This window comes from Pistacia vera, unplaced genomic scaffold (assembly GCF_008641045.1).
Source record: "Pistacia vera cultivar Batoury unplaced genomic scaffold, PisVer_v2 Contig890, whole genome shotgun sequence".
In the NCBI taxonomy this organism is placed as follows: domain Eukaryota; kingdom Viridiplantae; phylum Streptophyta; class Magnoliopsida; order Sapindales; family Anacardiaceae; genus Pistacia; species Pistacia vera.
In genome coordinates this window covers 6,640-28,248 of record NW_022196768.1, presented here as the reverse complement: position 1 = coordinate 28,248, position 21,609 = coordinate 6,640, and the positions used below count along the sequence as shown (strand labels likewise).

General features: G+C 35.3%; 1 protein-coding gene across 1 annotated transcript; it reads left to right on the top strand.

Annotated features, from left to right (window-relative positions):
* The first annotated feature begins 10,714 nt into the window (after positions 1 to 10,714).
* Positions 10,715 to 20,191, top strand: LOC116119496 (probable protein phosphatase 2C 60). Its single transcript, XM_031405443.1, has 11 exons — positions 10,715 to 10,859; positions 11,603 to 11,725; positions 12,173 to 12,328; positions 15,938 to 16,089; positions 16,717 to 16,870; positions 17,342 to 17,467; positions 18,201 to 18,324; positions 18,423 to 18,499; positions 18,673 to 18,725; positions 19,400 to 19,454; positions 19,537 to 20,191. Exons 1-11 carry the CDS (start codon positions 10,737 to 10,739, stop codon positions 19,798 to 19,800), a joined length of 1,407 nt encoding a protein of 468 aa, XP_031261303.1. The 5' UTR covers positions 10,715 to 10,736; the 3' UTR covers positions 19,801 to 20,191.
* Positions 20,192 to 21,609: the final 1,418 nt, after the last annotated feature.

The following is a 21,609-nucleotide window of genomic DNA, read 5'->3' as shown; positions in this document are numbered from 1 at the left end:
ACTCTATGATTAAGGCCACCCTATGAATTGGGCAAACCTACATTTTGGGCCACTCCACGAGTTGGATATTTCTATAAGACAAATTACCTCAAGCTTCAGCCTATCAGTCTACACTCATCCCATAATAGGACTCTAAGTCCCATACACATCTTAGTACATCCAAGACTCCTACTCTTACATGAACTAGTACGCATACTCTTACATGAATTAACACTGTGAGTTTTTTGTTTACTAAAACTTCTATTATGAGAACACCTAGTTCTACAAGGACTCAAGCTTACTTGGCTCACTAAATAAACATAGGCAAGTCCTCTCATTAGAAAGAGAGATACAATCCCTCTCTTTAGCTCCTAAAATTCTTGGTCCCAAGAACCGCCGCCTTTCCCTACCATAGAGTTGAGTTTCAATCACCCTATGTTCGTAATTGCCATAGAGTAGAGTTCCGGTCACTCTAGGCCAATAAGTCGCACCCTAGCTTCACACTCTCGCTAAACTCTTTTTCGCTTTCAACTTTACTAAATATCCCACAACTGTGCTAACTTGAGCGTTTGAGTGCCTACGAACAATATCACACCGGTGTCCCCCCAAAGCTTCGCATTCACTCTTTTCTCTATCTACAGGTCTACAAGATTGTCAGAGGCTCTTCCCCATAGGGTCATCCTCATGACATTTTGGGTGGATTTTACCGTCTACACCATATGTTACTGAGATATCATTGTGCTATCAATATATTATAAAATTGCTTTAGACGTTCATTAATTCCATGATATGAAGATTTTGACTAATGTAGTTATAACTTTAGTAAATTTTACTTTAGTATTGTCTTCATATCAAAACATATTGATAAAGGTAAAGTCTCAGGTGAATTTAGTTATAACTTTTGTAAAAAAAAATTACACTAAATAAGTTAACGCTTAAAATTGTCTACAGTAAGATTTTTCCTTTTTATGTAACATTTAGTACAATGTGATCCATGAGAATTTTTTAATAATAGTCTTAATATAATATCTTTTAAAGAAAAATTATTAATTTTGTCAATACAACAGAACCTCAATTAGTATTTGAAAAAAATATTAAATAAGATTTGATCTTTTGAGATGGAATCTAATAGGTCATAAAGGGATAATTAGTAGTGAATTAGTCTTTTTAAATAGTTTTTGACTAATTTACCTTTTAGGGGGTATTTAGATCATATAATGTTTTATTATAGGGGAATACTATATTAACGTAAAGAAATATCACCTTGAAGATTAATGGGAATGTTCAGAACATGTGTTTGGTTGATTCGAATAAATTGATGAATAATATGTTTGGTTGGGAGGATAAATTGGTGGATATGTTATATAGATTACTAAATTGCCCTCCTTTTTAAATATTAATATAATAGTATTTTTTTATTATTATTTTTTAATCATTTCTTTTAACACCCCCCCACATTTGAAATTTTGCTAAAACACCCCAATCATATAAAACTTGAATTTGTAGCAAAATCACCCTCACCGACCCCAAGCCACTGCTAACAGCCAATCACCACTGCCGGTCGTAGTCGATAGTCGACAGAATGGCGCACGATTGGTTGTATATAGCTAGCCTTGCGCCAACAAAACCAAAAATGGCAATGGATCACAAATCCATGGCCGAAAAACGACCAAATATATGGTCATTTCACGACCACATCTTTAGTTGTGAATCGGCCATAGAAACTCCAGATCTGGCCGTTTCCAGCCATGGATCAGCAGATCCCGCTGGTCGGGCACCATTACGGTGACTAACGTTGACAATGGTCTTAGGTGGCTGAGGGTGTTTTGTTAACTTTTAAAATTTTAAACTTTTTTATGGCTGGGGTATTTTAGCTAATTTCTCAAATGTATGGGGGTTGGGTAATTGTTATTTGGTAGACATTTTATGGCAATTGTGTTTGAAATGGTTTTTAACTAACGGCAAAATGGGTAGAAAAATCATATAACCCCAGTAATGTTTTAATCCCAGGGGTGGGGAAGGGTATCGGATTACACCCCGCATTACAAATAGTAAACACTATTTACAATAAAAGATTCCTATAATATTTTATTACCTGCAAACCAAACACTAGAATCTTGCAAAATAAACAAAGATTACCTCCGTTAATTTATATACCCCTGATCCAAACGGCCCCTTAATATATATACCGTTTATTTTAACATCTAAAATTTTACAGCAGTGAGATTTTTTTTTATTTTTTTTTTTTTTGAAACCTCAAAGGTATTTTTGTAATTATATCATACGTCATGAGGATTAATGTCATTAAATCTATTATTTATTGCAACCTTATTAAATATTAAAGTTTAGATCGTATTTAGTTAGAATATATCTCAACACTAAACTAAAAAAAAAAAAAAAAAAAAAAAAGGTTGGGCAATTTGCTAGATTTTGACATTTGTACATTTAAGTTCATTGGATGCATTTCTAAATCTTTTAGATAGTATGTAATCTAACATTAATTAAACTATTGTTTAGCTAGATATTCTCAACTATTTTTTCTAGATCATGACTTCACACAACTATAAATATGGAAATATCTTATCCAAATAAACTAATTACTAAACTCAATAATTAACAAGTATCAAACAAATTCACTTTGAAAAAAATTCCCCCCAAATTGGTCTTCTTTGCTTTACTCGTCTTTGCAATTGGTAAATCTTCTTCTTCCTCCTCTTTTCAATATTTAACTGTGGCTTCATATTAATTTTACACTATTACATATATAATAAGAGAAATATTTGCTATATCCTTATATAAAATATTTGCTATATCCTTATATTTATACTTATTTTTTTAAGTATGTACATAGTTTTCATTTCAATATGTGTGTGTATACATATATATGTTCATTCTCTAATGCGCCAAATCACTCACGTCACAAACCCTACAATCAAAGGTGAGCGTCTAAATCAAAAGTGAACGATTAGACGCTCACCTTTGGTCCGCATGTTGAAAGTTTTTAGACGCCCGCATTGGAGAATTTTCATATATATATTTTATACAATATTATAATATACGTTATTAAAGAGTGCGTTTGGTTCCCTATTTCTATCCATATTCCCAATCTTATTCCCCAAATATTGTTTGACACATTATTCCAGAAATATTACTATATTTTTTTAATTACTTTTAGACCCCTTAAGTTTATTAATTTCATTAAACACCTCTAGAAAAAAATTTAAAAATTAGCAAAAACACCCCCATCCACCCACTCATGCCAGATTCCGGCAACCACCGCCGGTGGTAGCCAGAATCTATCACAACGGTTTACATCTCGACCGAAACTGACCGAAATTCACCAATCTGGCCTTTTTCGGACAAATCCACAGTGGATCTGGCCGAAAAAGGCAAGATTTGGTCGTCAGAGACGGCCAACGATGGACTTTTTCAGCCGTCGATAGCCACATCTGACATAGATCCGACCGGTCTGTGTTGTAAGGCAATTTTCTGGCCAGATTCCGGCGGTGGTGGCCGGAATCTAGCACTGCGGGTGGTGGGGGTGTTTTTGTCATTTTACAAAAATTTTATATATTGGGGTGTTTAATTAGATTAGCAAACCTAGGGGGTTTCTTAGAAATTTTTAAATTTTACCTTGTAATACTCCCCTATCCAACTACCCCATATTATTCCCAAAATCCTATCTAAAATAATAAACCAAACGCACCCAAAGATATTCAAATCTGAATTTTTCTTAAAAAAGTGTAAAAAAAAAAAAAAAAGATAAAAAGAAGAGAAGGTTGTTGCGATGGGGAGTCGTGAGTGACATAGTCCCATATGGATGCCACCTTTAGTGAGCGGCCTCAGAATTCAGAAAAAGAATTGTACAGTCCGTTAGAAGTGTGTGTGGATGAGGACTGTACCCAAAATTAGAGAATTCACTCACATGGCCAAGGCTCCAAATCTATGCCTCAACTGAGTCCGATCAGCAAGAATAGAAAGAAAGAAATAATAGAAAAGAAAGAAAGCAAGACTAGAAAAGAAATAAAGAAAAAGAAACAGAAAACAGAATAAGAAAAATAGATAAGAAAATGCATAATTTATGCATTTGTGCATTTGCATCATGTATATGCATAATACCATGGTCATTATCATGGGTAGTGAAAAAATTAGAAAACAGAGAGCAAAACAGAGAAAGAATAGAGAAAGAACAGAAAAAGAATAGAGAATACTTGGGAAATGAGTTGTAAGGAAAGAAAATTCAGGATTTAAGCAACGGAGAGAGAAGGGTAGCATAGCGGGTTTACTTACTGAGCCATTAGTGCTCACTCCATTATTTTTAATGTTTTGCAGGTAATAGGTGAGTTGCGATCGCTCGGAACATCACGCAGTGGAAGGGTTGGACTACACTGTCAAGTTGCTATTTTTGAGAACATTTTATAAATATTTGTATATAAAGAAAAATTAAATATGGGCCCATACTTTATTACTCGTATATATATGTGTATTTTCTTATATATATTTTTAATGAGTTTTAGTGATTATTTTACGAGTATACTAGCTAGAAAGAAAGCATTACTTTGTTGGTATCAGAGAAAAGGTTTTGGGATTTGACAGTGTGCCTCTCCTGCCACGTTGATGTTCCGTAGCTGACCGCTATAAGTTATTTCTTTCCTTACTTGTAGTAGATGAGATGATTGAGTTGAATAAAAGTGTTGGTTTATGTAGATGAGACGTAGAACCCGAGGAAGCAGTAGGAAGGAAATGAGTACGAGTGAACCTTCCAACCCTCCAAAATCTACTCCACTTGTCCTCGAAGAAGCAAGGATTCATAATATTATACAGCAACTCTTGGCAGAAAATTGGGGAGGCTTCGTATCGGAGAGAGTTGAGACCCTGGTGATTGTACCAACCCCTAAAGAGGAAAGAGAGAGGCCGGTAACCCTAATAGTGTAGAATCTTATTGAGCCGATTTATAAGTTGCCTAGTCAACACCGGCCGTCAGAATTTAGGGGTACAGTGGACCCACTTGTGGCAGATGAGTGGTTCAGATCAGTGGAGCGTACGACGACACTTTTCCCCATGATAGACCAGGAGAAGATTCAGTACGCCAGTTTTTTATTTAGGGGTGATGCCCGTATATGGTGGGAATTGATGGAGGATACTCATGATACAACTTTGTTGACCTATGGATATTTCAGGAGATTGTTTGAAGCAGAATATAGAACAGTTGATCGAGTCCATGAAAAGATTCAGGAGTTTATTAGTTTGCAATAGGGGGCTAATTAAGTGAAATTCAATTCCCTAACAAGGTTTGCACCACGAGTAGTGAGCACACCTGAGTTGAGGAGAGATAAATTCGTGCATGGACTAAAACCAGAAATAGCCTGAGATGTGATAGCCGATGCCTAGCCTCCTCAGACATATAGTGAAGCTTTGGAACGAGATTTACGGATTGAAATATTTGTGAATAAGCTAACCCCAACAACTCCATTAGTAGTAGCCCCCAGTGTTCCAACTCATACTCCATAGAGAGATAGAGCTAATGCCCCCATTAATAGAGAGGTGAGAAATAAGAAAAAGTTTCAACCCAAGAAGAATATGAGGGATTGGCAGAATAAAAAGCCGAGAACCAGTGAAGTTCCCCAATGCCAGAAGTGTGGAAGAAATCATTCTGGGGAGTGCCTTAGAGATTTGAGCCGAAATGTATGCTATAGATGCCGGCAACCAGGGTATATGATGAAAGATTGTAAAGCCCCTCCTGCACCTGCAGCGTAGACATCTAGAGGTACCAATGCTCGAGTGTTTACAGTAGCCCAGAGTGAAGCTGAAGCTAGCCCATCCGTAGTTACTGGTCAATTATTATTTCATTTAGTTCCCCTTTATGCATTAATTGATTATGGAGCCACACATTCATTCATTACACATGGGATTTTAGAAAGATTAGGTTTAAAACCTATTAGAGTAGATTGTCCCATTAAGATAGAGTTACCAGATGATGTTAGTGTAGTAACTCAAGAGATGCTTCCAGGGGAGTCCGTAGTGATCCATGGAAGGGCGTTGCCAGTGGATTTGATAGTGTTTGATATGCCTGATTTTGATGTTATTTTAGGCATGGATTTCATAGGGAGGTTTGGAGTAGAGATTGATTGTCGGAGAAAGAAAGCAAGATTTAATCTTGATGATGGAGATAAGTTTAATTTTGGCGAGGGTCACCAGCTTAGTATGTTAATCAGTAGTGTAAAGGCCAGAAAGATGTTAAGAAAAGGGTGCTCATGATATATTGCTCATGTAGTGCACAGTAGTGATGTCCCACAACCAGAGATTCAGAATGTGTCAGTAGTTCGAGAGTTCTTAGATGTATTTCCAAAAGATTTGTTGGGTTTACCTCCGAAAAGAGAAGTAGAATTCAGTATTGAACTGGCACCAGGGACCGCACCCATTTCTAAAGCCCCTTACCGGATGGCCCCAACCGAGCTTAAAGAATTGAAAAAATAGCTTTAGGAACTCTTAAACAAGGGTTTTATTCAACCTAGCCATTCTCCTTAGGGTGCTCCAATTTTGTTTGTGAAAAAGAAAGATGGACCTCTACAGATGTGTATAGATTACAGAGAGTTAAATAAAGTGACAGTGAAGAACATATACACGTTACCTCGCATAGATGATTTGTTTGATCAGCTGAAAGGAGCAGCAGTGTTTTCAAAGATTGATTTGAGGTCGGGTTATCATCAAGTAAGGGTTGCAGAGCAAGATATTACCAAGACTGCTTTTCGGACCAGATATGGGCATTATGAGTTTGTGGTCATGCCTTTTGAGTTAACCAATACCCCAGCAATCTGTATGGACTTAATGAATAGGGTATTTCAAGATTGTCTTGATGAATTCATAGTGGTGTTTATTAATGATATCTTGGTGTATTCTAAGACAAAAAAGGAACATGAAGAACACCTAAGATTTGTGCTACAACGATTGCGAGATAAAAAGTTGTTCGCCAAATTTTCTAAGTGTGAGTTTTGGCTAGATCAAGTTATCTTTCTAGACCATACCGTCTCAAAGAAGGGTGTATCAATGGATCCAAGTAAGGTAAAAGCAATTCTGGAATGACAACGGTCGAAGACAGTAAAGGAAGTTAGAAGTTTCTTGGGGCTAGCAAGTTATTATAGGCGGTTTGTAGCAGGGTTTGCTCAGTTGGCCAAACCGCTTACAGCTCTCACCAAGCAGAGAATGCCTTTCATTTGGTTGAATGCCTGTGAAGAAAGTTTTCAAGAGTTAAAAAGAAGATTGACCACAACTCTTATTCTTGTGTTACCACAGGAGGGTGTAGATTATGACATTTATACAAATGCTTCATTTCAGGTACTTGGTGCAGTATTGATGCAGTTAGGTAGAGTAATAGCTTATGCTTCTCGTTAGTTAAAAGAGTATGAGACGAGATACCCTACACATGATCTGGAGTTGGCTGCTGTAGTTTTTGCACTTAAAATATGGAGACATTATTTGTATGGAGCAAAGAGTAACATTTATACATATCATAAAAGCTTGAAGTATTTCTCCACCCAAAGAGAGCTGAATATGAGACAGAGGAGATGGTTAGAGTTGGTTGAAGATTATGACTGTGAAATTAAGTATCAACCTGGGAAAGCCAATGTAGTAGCCGATGCCTTGAGTAGAAAAGCTTACTTGTCCCGACTTACAAGGCAGAAAGAATTAATAGAAGAATTGTGCAAAGAACAGATTAAGGTCATACCAGCAAGGATTACCAGGTTAGAGATTCAGTCTACATTACTAGAAGAAATCAGAGGAAAACAAGTTGCCAATGAGTGGTGTCAGAAAATAAGTCAACAAGTGCTTGAGGGTAAGCTACCAGAGTTCCTTTTACTAGATGGTGTCCTCCGTTTCAGGAGTCGTTTGTGCATTCCTTAAAATGATGAGTTAAAGAAAAGAATTCTTACGGAGGCTCATGACACACCATACACTGCCCATCTTAGAGCAACCAAGATGTATCAAGACTTAAAGAAAGGCTATTGGTGGCCAAGTATAAAGAAGGATATTGGAGATTTTATAGCGAAGTGTCTAGTTTGTCAACAAGTGAAAGCAGAACACCAAAGGCTAGCAGGGTTGCTTCACCCGCTTAGTATACCTGAATGGAAATGGAAGAGTATTTCAATGGATTTTATTACAGGTCTCCCTAGAGTGCAGAAAGGGTTTAATGCTATATGGGTGATAGTAGATAGATTGACCAAGTCAGCCCATTTTCTTCCAGTAAAGGAGAACACTACTTTGGATCAATTGGCCTAGATTTACATTAAAGAGATAATCAGACTACATGGAGTACCCAAGACAATAGTATCATATAGAGATTCCAGATTTGTCTCAGCTTTCTAGACTAGTTTACAGAGGAACTTGGGTACCAAATTGGCTTTTAGTACTGCCTACCATCGTCAAACAGATGGCCAGACAGAAAGAACGAATCAAATACTTGAGGATATGTTGAGGGCTTGTTGCATGGATTATAGAATGCCCTGGCATGAGATGTTACCCTTGGTGGAGTTTGCTTATAATAATAGCTATCAGTCTATAATTAAGATGGCTCCTTACGAGGCTTTGTATGGTAGACGTTATAGATCTCCACTACATTGGGATGAGATAGGCGAGAAAGATGAGTTGAACATAACTCTTGGGCCAAAACTAACTCAGAAAATGATAGAAGATGTCAAGTTAATCAGAAGTAGAATGAAACAAGCCTAAGACAAGCAAAAAAGTTATGTAGACTTGAAAAGGAAAGATGTTGAATTCGAAGTGGGTGATAAAGTGTTTCTTAGAGTTGCCCCCTACGAATGGGTGATGCATTTCGGTAGCAAGGGAAAGTTAGCACCGAGATACATTGGTCCATTTGAAGTATTACAGCGAGTGGGAAAGGTAGCCTATAAGTTGGCTCTACCACCTAGTATGGATAGAGTACACAATGTATTTCATGTCTCAATGCTTCGGAAATATGTAAGTGATCACTCCCATATATTAAGTGTAGAAGATGTGGACTTAGAAGAAAATCTTGTGTATGAGGAGCGTCCAGTTCAGATATTGGACAGAAAAATTAAAGAGCTCAGAAATAAGAGTATCCCTTTAGTGAAAGTCCTCTGGAGAAATCATAAAGTTGAAGAAGCTACATGAGAGGTGGAGCAAGACATGCAGAACCGTTACCTGGAGTTGTTTGTTTGAATTTCGGGGATGAAATTCTTATAAGAGAGGGAGAATTGTAACGCCCACATGGAGGTACGTAATTTAATTTATGCTCTTATACCTTTAGTTGATTTTTTTGCTAAAGTTATTTTGAGAAAATGTGAAGAAAATCCCTTCATGGAGAATGTATTAAAAATGAGGGCATTATGATAATTGACTAAGGGACATAGATGAAATTTTAAAGAAAGTGCAAAGATGTTAATAGCATTATGGTATTGATTCTACAAGAGGGCTATTAGTAACTTTACTCCCTAAGTTTGTCAACTTTCATCTTACCAATAAGGATCGAAACATTACCAAAAAATTATTCAAGACTCAAGTTTGCTTAAGTCAAACCTTAGGGATGAAATCAAATTTTTCTTCGGTTGTATCTCCATGTATTGTGCAAAGACATAGAATAATGAGAATGGACTTTGATTCATAAACTTATGAAAAGCCCCCAAGTGATGCATTTATGTATAATATAAGAATTAAATACTGTCATGCCAATCTATTTCATGCTAACACATGCTACCATCTCATACTACTTACAAATTATCAAATGTCAACTTGCATTAAAAGATTGGGATTCCAGTCAACCATTATCAGGTTAAAAATAACATCACTTATTACACTATAAAAATAACATCACTAGATTAAAAGTTTATTACATTATCGAACAAGACTTTAATATGCAATAAAAATATAAAATCAAATTTATAATAAAATAATATTTTTAATTTTCTAACATTTTAAATAAATTCAAAGAGCTTATGAAAGAAGATCAAAGTCATCTAACTCTATGTCGCAAAGTGGTTCAATAGAGACTCTTAGGTATATTACTCAAAATGTCTTGATTCAAGTATTTCTTCGATTGTTAATAGCTTGGGGATTAGCTTGAGGTGCACATAAGTGGCCTAAACACTCCCAGTCATTAAAAAAAAAAAAAAAAATTATTTAAATCTATAAACATTTTTGGAAAGTTTTGAAGTTGTTTGATTACATTTCAAAAGTACCTATAAAAATTTTAAGGCTTAGGGGAAAAGCTAAAAAATTTAGCTTGTTTAAAGAGAAAAAAATATACCTATTCAATTAAATAAATTTGACTTAATATGTTTTTGTATATTAAAGTTTATTTTGGGAAATTAATAATAAAAAACTATTCTAAATGTTTTATTTTTTTTTTCCATTAACTCTATTCGAATAAGTTGTAATTTTTTTTTTTATACACATTTTGAGAAGCGACCAAATAATTAAAAAAAATTAATATTCATAATTATATATAAATCATATTGACTTAATAGATAATCGAACAAAAAATACTTTTGACATTAATTAACATGTAATGCAATATTATTCATATATAATTTCTTAAAATACAAAAGTGACACGTACGAATATCGTGTATCTAAATCTAAGACTTTTTAATCACGTCAATTGACGTGTAATTTCCCCATTTTAAGGAAGAAATTAAAATAATCAAAATATTAATAAAAAAAGATCTAGGTCATCACGTGGAATGCACGTGATACAGAAACTGGTTTCACTCCAAAAACTAAATGCCAAAACAAAGAGATTTAGGTCCCCAAATCAAAGATAAAACCACTTCTCTCTTTCCTATCACTCGCCATCTTCTCCCCCTCTCGCTCTCTGCTCAAAACTGCACGGACGCTCAAATTACAGTAATTATTGTTTTTTCTTTAATATAATTTCTCATTAATTGTTTATTTTCTATTTTTGTTATTCTCTTCAGTTGATTCGATCTCCATTACTAACTTTCCATTATTTCCATTCCATTTTACGTTCCATTTTTTTTTTTTTTTTTTTGTTGCGTTTGTTTTTTAATTTCCATAATCCGTTTGGTTCCCGAGAAAACGCGAGGAAATTTGAAAACTTAAGGGAAAGTAGTACTGTATTGCGTTCAAAACCGTTGACTGTTTAGTGTTTAGTGCTGACTTTCTTTATTAAGTACTGTATTTCCATTCCATTTTTTGTTGCTTTTGTTGTTAATTTTCATGATCCGTTTGGTTCCCGAGAAAACGCGAGAAAATATGAAAACTTAGGAGAAAGTACTGTATTGCGTTCGAAAACGTTGACTGTTCAGTGCTGAGTTTCTTTATTGAGTTTGGAGTCAACGAAACTTGAGTTTCTTGTGTTTTCTTTCGTTGTTTTTGTTTGGAAACCAAATGGACCCGTTAGTTTCAGCTTGTTTATAGGATCTGTTATGTGATTTAAGTTGATCGGGTTATCTGATTGGTTAGAAGATCTTCCGTGTGAGTTGTGATGCTGTTTGTTCATGAATCAGATTGTGTTTTTTTCTTAAAATGGAAAGATTAGGAATAAAGAATGTGTTTGAATGTAAGTGAAAGAAAGACAGGTTTTGTGATGGTTTTGATGATTAATTGGCTAATTTGTGTGGTTGCAGAACGAAATGGGGGTATATCTGAGCACCCCCAAGACTGAGAAGTTGTCTGAGGATGGCGAAAATGAGAGTCTTCGATATGGGGTGTCGTCCATGCAAGGTTGGCGTGCCACAATGGAAGATGCTGTGAGTACTTTACTTTTAGGGTGAATCATACTGTATTGGTGGATATTGATTTTGAAGAGCAACATGAAACTTACAAAAAGACAGTAATTTGTATTTTGAAATGTGGAGCTCGTGTAAGACTTATAGAACTTTGACAGTATTAGACTTGTAAAATAGGAAAATGTAGGGACATTGGTATCAATGCTGATCAGTAATATAGTATAAATCTTGACTTGAATCCTTGGTTTATGTTTGCATTTGCTGTTTGTAATTGGGTTTTAACTAACATGTTGAAAATATAATATTGGCATACACTTTCCTCATTTAGTTCTTGTTAATAAAGAAGCACTATGGTAAATTAATAGGTTAGTTACAATGTGAAAATGATGTATCTTTCCTGTCACTCATTATAATTTTGTATTACAATTTATAATTTGCAGCTAATTTTATGTTGCGCTGTGTGGACAGTGTGTTGATGTCATGTTGATTCAGTTTCATTTTGGTTTGTTCGAAAGAGGCAGCTATTTGAAAGTGCCCTGGAATCTCTTAAAGGCTTGGAAATGCATGGGAGCTTTTAGTGGGACAAGAAGTTTTTGTGATATTTATATAGTTCTTGTAAATTGTTAATTGAGCACAGCGGTGCTCTTTTAATCGCCAAAACTATAAGAAGACAGTAGCCTGATAATGCAAGAATATATTTTATTATGAAAGTAGATACTTGTTAAGCGTTAGTACTCACCGTCGTAGCGCTAAAATTTTTAATAGATAGTCTAAGAATATACTAAAGCTCTAATTCCATAAAATACAATAGTAATGGTCCATAACATATCAAATTTTTACAGCCATATTATCTTACATATATTGTCAATATAATCTGATTTGCATATCATTGCCATAGATAGTCTATTACCTTCTCATTTTGGTCAAATAATGAGAAGGGGAGATGATATAGAAATGCTTTCTTGTATTTAGATATAGGCTCCTTTTTCTTAAGAAGAATTTTAGAGAAATTAAAAACCTCTTGTTTACAGCTTAGCAGGATTGTGGTCCATTAATAGAGTCAGGTGTATACTAAAATCACCAAGTCTATAGGTGCTTTACCTTGATATGGAATAGTACCTGTGAGTAATAAACGCTTAAAATTCCACGTTAGACTTGAATCTAACTTAATGGACCTACAGTCCGTTCCAGAAAAATCAGTAACCTATTAAAATACCCTTAGCACTAAAATTTGGTTAAAACTATTTAAATAAAGGACTGATGAGTATCCTAAATTCTCTTGGCACTTATTTCTAGACCAAAAAGGAATATATATCATTTCTGGCCACAGCATCATATCTTGGCTTCTAAAGAAGAAAGTGTCTTTTTAAACATGCCATTGATGTGGTGTGAAAAGGCTATTCACACTCCCAATATTTTTGTCTTTCTTTTGTATTTAATGTCTGATTATGTCTGATTATGGAGAAGCCTCAGTACCTAGCCATTAAATATGTGGAAGGAACTTTAATACTTATGATATCTCAGAAATTCATTGTTTATTCTTTTGTTGCTTGATTTCACAATTGTATTGCATCATTGTTTTATTTTTGCAATTTTTCTGTCGTATTTGAACAGGCAAACTCTTTCTTCTTTATGAAGACATTTGCTAGAGTTCATTGTTCTTGCAGGCCATTATTTGCCAATATTAATTGCCACTTATCAATATTTTATATTAGCTTACAGATGATATGTCAAAGAATTTCATTAGCTCACAAATTGACTATTGCACTACACGGTTACTGATTTAGTCCCTAAAGAAACCAAAATGTCATTAATTTCTAAGTCTAGGTGCACTGTAAGCATTTATGAATTCTGGATGCTTTGTGTATGAAAACTGTAAAGTTTGGCGTGTAATGTTTCTGTTTATTGAATCTAACTCTGGCCTTTTGACTTGGGCACATATTATGCACAAAATAATGTTGATAAACACCTCTTAGCGTTTGGTAGTTTAGAGAAGGTTGATGAGTCATGGTTAACATGTGATTCCTGTAGTTAGAAATCAATGGATGCATGTGCATTGATTGATCAAGCTTGAAATTGTCCTATTTAAATGCTTAGAGTTACTTGATCTGAGTGCAAATGGCTATAATATGATATTTTAATGCATTGGAATACCTTTGAAACATTTGTTTCCGTAATCAAACACATAGGATACTGTACTTGCTTACTGTAATTGCTAATACATTTTTCTACCTCTCTCTCTCTCTCTTTTTTTCCCCATCCTTTTAGTTTTGATGAGGTCAAGAACGTGTTTGCTTGTGATGCAATCACATATTATGAAATGTTGCACATTCACTAGAGGACAACTCCATAGTAATTTTTTTTTTTTTTTTTTTTTTTTTGTCTGGTGTTTGATGGGTTTATGACAGATGATGTTTTCTGTGTGTTTTTGAGCTTATGATTATATCTTATGCAGGCATTTTGTAGATTTTTTTCTGGGTTTTAATGAACTTCTTTTGCATGTATCACAAATATGTATGTCTTCATTTTTTGTTTACCTAGTTGTGTTTCTATAGTTTGATTGAGCTTTTGGATAAATTCTATTGTCTGTTGAGTTCATTATGCAGTAACAGACTTCTTTTCTTTGTGAATCAGCTATTATTTTTCTTTTTCTTTTTCTTTTTCTAATGTATTTAATATTTGCAAGGTTTAATTATGTAAATTGTGTCTAGTTTGGTTAAGATCAATGAAAATTGTTTTTAATATTTGCAAGGTTTAATTATGTAAATTGTGAGCACATCCTGATTCTTGAAATGAAATGCAGTTGGTTGGAGAACTTTGCATTAGTTTGATGCTGTTCTATCAATTTGATGCCTGTCATAATATGTTAGAATTGAAAACGTAGGGGGCTGGTTTGACTTATAGAACATGTATGTTCCTTTGCCCTGTCCAATTGCCTTTTGAAGGCAATTGGACAGGGCCAATAACACTACGGACACCGAAATATTTGCACCGAATTTTTGTACCGGCCGACTTGGAAGTTGGAACGCATTCTCCCATTTCTTTATAATTTTTTTCTAGTGAACGGCCGTCCATCAAATTTGGATGGCCATTCACTCACATGGACGCCCGTCCATCAAATATGGACGGGCGTCCATATGCGAGGGACGGCCGTCCATATAATATGTATGCCCGTCCCTATTAAAATAAAATAAAAAAGTTTATAAAAGTTTAGAGACGGTCGTCCATCCATTATGGACGGCCATCCATTAATTTTGGACGGGCATCCACAAATATGGACAGGCGTCCATATGCGAGGGACGGCCATCCATATAATATGGACGTCCGTCCATATTAAAATGAAATAAAAAAGTTTGTCAAAGTTTAGGGACGACCGTCCATTAATTTTGGACGGGCGTCCACAAATATGGACGGGCGTCCATATAATATGGACGCCCGTCCCTATTAAAATAAAATAAAAAAATTTGTAAAAGCTTAGGGACGGCCGTCCATCCATTATGGACGGCCGTCCATTAATTTTGGACGGGCGTCCACAAATAATGGACGCCCGTCCTTCNTGCTTTGGTGATCAGCAGAAAACTATTTTTGATGATTCAGTTTCAGCTTACTTCTGGGTCATCTTTTGCAAGTTTGGGAGTCTTCTCACTATAACAACAGTTTCAGACCTTGTCACTGCATGCAGTTAAAAGGCGTTTTGATTCTCATAGTTATTAATACTAGCAGTTTCAAGTTATCTGGAGTTACTGTATGCTTTCTTCAATAGGGTTGACATTGTCCTCTGTATTTATAGATGTCATGAAACACCTGGCATATACAAGATTGAGTGGTTGTTTTCGTTTAGACTGATTTTTTTCTGAACACATTTTTTGTTTAGTTAACACAGTATACAATTTGTACAGTTATGTTTTTGTAACTTAGGAGGAATTTAGTAAGTCTAATTATATGGTACAAGCTTAGACAAGTATTTAACTTGCCAGGGGTCTTCCAATTGACTTATGCCAAAATGCAGTTTTAGTTTTTGTTATTTCCTATCTGATTTTCTTAACTTCTTGGTCTTTGGATGAGTCTTGGCGTCAAAGGTGAGTGCATATTTTATTTTTTTACCTTTGCCTTTAGCAATTGTCTCAGAGATGAGAGGACTGAGCTATGCTGTATTGGTCTTGACTGTATGATGGGTGCCTTGATGTTTTCAAAACCTTCGCAGTATTGTCTTTCTTTTTTATATGTTGGTGATATACTGTCATGTTTTGTCCTAACAAAGTCCATAAATCTGTAGGTAAAGCAGTGTCTAAGTTCTGTGCCAAGTATCTTCACCAACAAGTGCTCAAGCATGAAGCTTATTCGGCTGGAGATATAGGCACTTCTGCACAGAAAGCTTTCCTCAGGTTATTTTATTTAGTATCTTCAGACTTGAAAATTTTCTACAGATGCCTTAATGTAGTCATGGTCTGAGTATGAGGCAGATGAGGTGTCCCTGTTCTGTAAGTGTCATGCGTTATTTAGTTTGATATCTGATACTGGACTATGGATTTACAATACTCCACTTAAACTGTGTTACTGTCATAAACCTTTTCTTTACTGTCATAAACCTTTTCTTACATACCATTAAAAGCAGATTTTCTTATTCCAAAGTTTTTTTGTGAATTCAGTTTATATGAGATTTTTGTGTCTAAATACTTTTTGGACTCTTTTGTTGTTCCATTGCTAATATTTCCAATCGTTGCTATTGACATTGTGCTCTATTGCTGGACACTCATTAGACAGAAAGATGGCAACTTTTTACTGGATCTGATCAGTCCTATGTATTCTACTCATGCTGCATTACAGTTGTAGTGCATACATTCATTGACTTTTGCCATGGTTGGCTTCAATTTTTAATTAATAAACTGGCAGGAAAATGTATTTTAGTATGATATTTGTTACTTCCATGAATATATATATATATATATTTGGTATGTAAAACTTTTATTTTATTTTTATCATCTTCCAACTAGTGTAATGTTTCTGTACAGAATGGATGAGATGATGCGTGGTCAAAGGGGTTGGAGAGAATTAGCTGTATTGGGAGATAAAATGGATAAGTTTTCAGGCATGATTGAAGGGTTAATATGGTCTCCTAGGAGTAGTGAAGTTAAAGACCATTTTGATGATTGGACTTCTGAGGAGGTATCTTACTGTAGGAAACATACTTCTAATTTTATGTGGCAATGGCACAGTTTTTCTACCTTTTGGTCAGTTGATTTCTTTCAGCACTTGGGAGCATTAATGCTCATTTCAATATGCTAAAGTTGAGACTGGTTCAATTGAAGCTATCATTTTTCCTAATTTAAGTTTAATTCATAAAATCGTAAATTTTGGTGAATCGCTCTAAGTTCATATAGGAAGTTTTGGTAAAATCTCTCTAAGATAGATTGCATGTCACTCACATGATAAATCATGTTTATCAACAGTGTGAAAGATCATTAGCTTGTGCCATCTTAGAAATATATGCTTTAAAATTTAATGCCTATATACATCTTCTAATGCCTATTCTTATGTAGATATAAGGCCTATATACATCTTGATTGGTTGTCTATTCATCTGCTAGTTGTTATAGTTATATAGATTTTAAATAACATGATTTTATCTTGTAAATAGGGTCCTCATTCTGATTTTCATGGACCAAATTGCGGAAGCACAGCTTGTGTTGCAATCATTCGAAACCAGCAACTTGTTGTTGCAAATGCCGGCGATTCTCGTTGCGTGTTATCGAGGAAGGGTCAGGTATTTTGTCTGGCATTTATATGAAGGCATGAGGGGTGTTGTAGGAAGGACAAGAGGGATGTTGGTGACACTATAAGTCCAAAGACATCTTTCTATATCTTGCATGAATGCAGATGAGGGTTTTTCTTTTTTTAATATTTAGTAATCTCTCAATCATGTCCTAACATTTTCACTGAGTTATAAACTAAGACTGCTGTTGGACCTACATTCTTGGTAGTAACGAAATCTGTGAGATATAATACCTTAAGTAGGTGCCCTTAAGGGAGATCGGGCTTGACTCTTGATTGAAGCCAAAGGCTTAACCACTCAAACCCAACCCTTGGGGTTTTCTGCAATATGCTATTTTCTTTATCGATGATACTATACTCGCAAAGTTGGAATCCCAACTGATGTGGCAATTGAATTTGGCAACACCACCTTAATTATAGGATGACAAGTGATAAAGCTTGCTAAAATCAACTGCCAAATTGGTGCCACATTGGTTGAAGATATAAGGGATCCGAACTTTGTAGGTGTAGTATTGTTCTTCCCATACATTTCTCATTGTGCCCTAGGGTTACACTTGCAGCCATCACTGGTTTTAGTCCCATTTATCATAAGATTAGATATTAGCCAAATGGTTGCACCTGAACCTATCACTAGTTATTCTGATTTATTCTGAACCAAGACTCCTAAATAATGTTGTACATCTAAATTTTCATGTGCGTTGTTTTATTAATATCAATTTGTGCAGGCTTATAACTTATCTAAAGATCACAAGCCTGACCTTGAGGTTGAAAGAGATAGGATACTGAAAGCTGGTGGTTTTATACAAGTTGGACGTGTTAATGGAAGTTTAAACTTGGCAAGAGCTATTGGTAAAGATTTATTTCAGCCCCACTTGAAGGGGAGAATTTAGAGATTTCCTTCACCTTAATTTCAACTCCTTAAACAATTAAATTTTTGTTGGTTGCAGGAGATGTGGAGTTCAAGCTGAACAAAGCGTTGCCTGCTGAAAAGCAGATTGTGACTGCCAATCCAGATATAACTACTGTACGTTGCATCAGCACTTATGCATTATGTAGTTTTTGGCTTGCAATTTTTGCAATTTCACTTGGCAATAGAGCCATTGAGGATTATTTTTACTGTTTTTGATACTTATTTAAATTCTGTATATGTGTTTTGTGTGTTACTGTCTAATTATGTTCTTTTTGCCCTTGAATTAGATTGAGCTTTGTGATGATGATGAGTTTCTGGTTTTAGCTTGTGATGGGATTTGGTAAGTTACTTACTACTTCAAATTATATATAGAAACAGTTGCTAATGAAAAATCTATTTCCCTCCGACATGCTTTCTTCCCCTCTGTTGAAATGCTCTCTAAATGCTGTATGGGCTGAATTAGAGATAATATTTATATTTAAAATCTCACAGTACTTTTGAGTAAATTCCCTAACTTTGTGTGAACTTAATTAATTGCCACTGATATTCTTTATTACTTATGAGCATGGTTTGGATCGTGTTTGTTTTCTTTTTTTCAAACTATTGCTCCTGAAGCTGTTGATAGTTCTTATGAGCCAAAAAGGCGCATACGTTAAATATCAGTTTCGCTTTGACTTAGAAGTCTATGTTATTGAACAAGCAGGAGAATTATTCTTGATTTCTTTGGCTGGCCACCCGAGTTCAATCCTTGGGGATAGGGTAGGGGAACAAAAATTAGCTTTGGGCTATGACCCACCCCCTAAAAAATGGGGGAATTATCATTGCTAGTATCTGGATTAATGGCGGCATAGGCCCTCTTTTTTAGACCCTTAAGATTTCATTGCTAGTATCTGGCTATCTGCTTCTTGGTGCACTTATAAGTTGTGTTTGGTGTGTTGATTTCTTGGCTAACAGTTGGAACTTCAATTATTTATAAATTTTGCTTAATTGATGAATTTTTGTTGTTTCCATTAGGGACTGCCTTTCAAGTCAACAACTTGTGGATTATGTACGGGATCAGTTGGCCACAGTGAGTTTCTGAGACCCCTGGTGATATATTTTGACTGTTGTCATTGTGGTAACTAACATCTGAGGTCACTTGATCTGTGCAGGAAACTAAACTTTCTACCATCTGCGAGAGAGTATTTGAAAAGTGTTTGGCTCCGGTGGCTGGTGGTGAAGGATGTGACAACATGACCATGATCTTGGTTCAGTTTAAAAAACCTTTTAATGCTGGTGCTTCTGTGGCTGAGCAGCCATCTGCTTGCGATCAACCATCTTCTTGTGATCAACCATCTGAGCCTGAAATAAGTACTGCAGAGACTGAATCACAATCTGAGCCTGAAAGAAATCCAGCAGAAACTGAATCGAAGTAGTCGGAGCCATTTCTACTGACAAATTGGTAATGCATTTTCTACTATCTGCTAGCAACGGTGAGCACAAGAATTACGGACCTGAAATTTTACATTTAAAAAGTGATTCTGATGATACGATTGTAAATATTGAAGAGCATTTTCATTGATTAGATAAGCTTTGATGACTAATATTCTGTATATGTGTTGTATTGAGTATTAAAATATAAGCGCGCATTGATCAGTTTTAGGAGATGAACGGATCAAACACATTGACGATTTGTTACTGGGATGATATTTGATCCTGATCCTGTGCGTATATAAGTTGTCCGAGTTGCTTGAATAGTGAACAACCCAGCTTTCTGTGCAATTTTATTTTTTATTTTCCTTGAAAAAATTCAGCCTTCTGATTGTATGTCTGGTAATTTACTCCCCCTTTGCGATAAATAGTGGTACTTTTGTACTGCCTCCATGTTTTTGTTTTTTTTATGTGAAGGAGGTGTATGGGTTAGTTTACACGTATTCTAATTAATCTCTCTAGATCTTGGAATTATTGATCGAATAAGAATTCTAGTGGTTATTCTTATTAGCATTCAAGGAGGGATTCGAACTTAAAACTTATTAAGTAATATATTTCAGAGTTTTTATCGAATCACTCGATTATTCAAACGTAGTTCACCATCACCATGTTTATAACATATTGGGGAGCTCATTCATTATTCTGCAAAACCAGTATTCCGTTTCCAAACAGTAGTAAATAAAAAATTTTGAGACGTTGGGAATAAGTATTTGTATGATTGCTCTAAACATAAATTTTATTTTTTTATATTTTGACAAAGGATATTAGTTAGATATATAAATAAGATTTTTTGTTTTTTTTTATTTTGTGTATGTAGTGTACGACTAATATTTAGTTATAATTGAAGAGGTTCAATTTGTATTTAGTGGGTCAAGTCAATAATGAACCAAAATAATTTGAAAAGTCAATTAAAATCTTGGACTGCTTCTTGTTGAACAGTTTCAACCTCTGTTTTAAAACCCAGATTGGCTTGTTTGATTGGTACTCAACAGTTTCTCCGGTCCGATTCAGGTTTTAGGTGAGTTTTGTAATATTTAAATTTATAGGGATTAATTTTAATTTTTAGGGGTGTTTTGGAGATATGTCAAAAGTTTAGGGATTAATTAGTCTTTTTGGGGCATTTTTTAAATAAATAAAAAATTTAGGGACTAATGTGAATTTTTTTAGGGGTAACTGAATATACTAAAATTTAAGGGGTTAATATGTAATTTTTTAAAAATAAAATTATTATTGACATCACCTATCCAACCGATTGGACCGATTGACCCATGACCTGGGCAGTAAAATGGGTTGCCCTCCGATCCGTGTTTTAAAACAATGGTTGAACTCTCGCGACATTTAATCTTTGGGTTGTGAGCATTGTTTTAAAACCCGGCCCGGCTCGGCCAATTGAACCGGTTTAACCGGGACCCAGTAGCTTCAACGAGCTGGGTTTAACTTTTTCGATTCACCCCCAAACCCTAAGATTTGGGAGGATAATCGGCGAACAATCGATGGTCGAAAGGTTAGGGCTTTTGAAGACTAAGGTCCGGTGAATGCAATGGTGGTGGCGTCGTTGATTTCCGGTGAGTAAATCGACCGGAAATCGAAGAAACCTGGCAAGGGCAACAATGGGATTTTCCTGGCGATTGGCGAGGCTAATGGGGGTGGGGTGAGGTGAGGTGGGTTTTGGTCGGGAGGAACAGGGGAGTAATTCCTGGGTGATGGGGAGGTTTATCGGCGCCGACGTGGATGAGATCTGGCCTGGAATACCC

Coding starts and splice junctions, on each gene's coding strand:
- LOC116119496 (XM_031405443.1), top strand. CDS start 10,737: ATGCCAAAACAAAGAGATTTAGGTCCCCAAATCAAAGATAAAACCACT. Junction 16,871..17,341: donor ATGATTGGACTTCTGAGGAG/GTATCTTACTGT, acceptor TCTTGTAAATAG/GGTCCTCATTCTGATTTTCA. Junction 19,455..19,536: donor TACGGGATCAGTTGGCCACA/GTGAGTTTCTGA, acceptor TGATCTGTGCAG/GAAACTAAACTTTCTACCAT.